The 2,003-nt window shown below is 36.6% G+C and overlaps 1 protein-coding gene across 1 annotated transcript in view; it reads right to left on the reverse strand.

Annotated features, from left to right (window-relative positions):
• Positions 1-1,112: 1,112 nt before the first annotated feature.
• The window catches only part of LOC119416447 (stomatin-like protein 1), an 11,697-nt gene continuing 10,806 nt past the window's right edge, over positions 1,113-2,003 (reverse strand). Inside the window, exons 5-6 of the mRNA XM_037683683.1 lie at positions 1,335-1,526; positions 1,113-1,232 (exon numbers count right to left, since the gene is read on the reverse strand). Coding sequence (XP_037539611.1) covers positions 1,113-1,232; positions 1,335-1,526 — 312 coding nt within the window. The remainder of the gene's footprint in view (positions 1,233-1,334; positions 1,527-2,003) is intronic.

Consider the following 2,003-nt stretch of genomic DNA (forward strand, 5'->3'; position numbering starts at 1 on the left):
GATGGATGGATGGATGGATGGATGGATGGATGGATGGATGGATGGATAGAACTAATATTTTGGCACAGTCTTCTAAATCTCAAACTGATGCATCTCAAAGAGGCTGTCTAAATACAAATTGGTGGAGATACAAACTGAGCATTAGAAGCTGATGATGAAACATTTAATTCATTAGAAACTTTATTTATTTTACTGATTATTTTGTTCAGCATTAAACCCATCCTCGTCTTTTTTTGCGTCCATTCAGCTGGATGAGAGCTGCTTTTTAAAAGAGAAAATCCCTCCACCAGTTAGCCTAACTGTGTGTGTGAGCTTGTTTGTCTGTTAGCAAAATATCTCATGAACTACCAGGCACAATTTAATAAAACTCTTACAAAGTAAGCACTGGATGTACGTCTACAACCAGTTATTTTTTTAAGTTGAAACAATTCAAGATGGCTGCCACAGCTCATTGTTCAAAAATGCCTATAAATCAGTCAACTTTACAGGTAGTGAGCTGAAAGTCAGAGGGGTAGTAGCTGAGAGGCATCCTCCTCACACACTCTGAGCACAAACAGATGGCGTGAGCTCTTTCTTTGAATTTGACATGCAAAATGGTGGGCGATAAGCATTACTTTAAGAAAATGTAATATGGGATGTATTGTCTCTGCAGTCTTTCATTCCAACAGTAAAACAATCATTGAATATTGCATAAACTCAGTAAAACAGTTCAAATCCCTGAAGTGTGGTTTTAAGCTGCAAAATGCACAACTGTTCCATGAAAACATATTTTGCAAGAGTTACATTGTTTATTCTTACCCAGCCTCTTTAGATATTCATTTTTAAACATTTCCCATGCATAAATGGATTCCAGCTTTTTATACATTTTCATAATAAACCATTTATTTGTTCTAAACTTTGTACAATACATATGATTATTGCATCACACAGGTAATTGCTTCCTAATGTTAGTTATTATTTTTGATTGTTTCCATGCCAACTATCTACAGAAATAGGGTTTTTAGTGTTTTGCAGTGCTGTGTGAAGTCATTTAGTCAATTAGCTTAGATAAAAAGTTATTAAAAAGGGTTTAACTCAATGCACTCCACAAATGTCTTTAAATGTTGATGTTATCAGTTAGCTTGCAGAGGTTTCAGAGTCAATAGTATAGGTTTGTCTGGTAAGAGGATGAGCTCGAAGGTGCTCCTCGCTTCCACGTTGTGATGCTTCTCAACTCGAAAATTCTCAAGCATCTGCAAAATAAAAAAAAAAAGAGAATTTAAGAATTTCATTTCATCTGCAGAGGTGCAACTTAATGTAGTGAAACTGCTATTTCCTGTTTGTGTGTTTCTCACATGGATCAGGAAGATTTGCATCTCCGCCTCGGCTATTCTGCGTCCTAAACACTGTCGGGGTCCGAAACCGAAGCCCAGGCTCTTGAAGTACTGAGTCCCTGTCCTCAGCCAGCGGGACGGCTGGTACTGCTTGGGCTGAAAAAACACCTTGGAGTCTCTGCCCATCGCATACAGACCTAACTGGACCAAGGTCTAAACACACACGAGCAAACATCATAATATGAATCCTGGTTGGCATTTTCTTTTTCTTTTGTCCATTTATTATGAGCAAACTCTTTCAAGTTCAAGTAGATTTTATTGTCATTTCACCACAAGTGGTACATGAGGTGGAACAAAATAATGTACACAGGGTCCCAGTTACAACCAACAATAGCAAAAACAAAAGCAGAAGACTTCTGCATACTTTAAGTAATTTTGTCCATTTATGTACTGTAACTGTTGGCTGCTTCAGAAAGGCTCTACGATTTTTGGTTTTGGTCAAATAATTGTTTCTCTCAAATATTTAGCTACTTTTGGCTTTTAGCTAGTGATTTGCTATAAATAGATTTTGGTTAATGTTTTGCAGTTAACAGCTAAAATATTGCTACTTTTAAAATATAGCTACCCTTTTCATATTTTTAGCTAGCCTTTTCTCTAATTTTAGCTTGCCTTTTGCTACTTTTAGTTAGT

This window comes from Nematolebias whitei, chromosome 10 (assembly GCF_014905685.2).
Source record: "Nematolebias whitei isolate Nwh7 chromosome 10, NemWhi1, whole genome shotgun sequence".
NCBI lineage: Eukaryota > Metazoa > Chordata > Actinopteri > Cyprinodontiformes > Rivulidae > Nematolebias > Nematolebias whitei.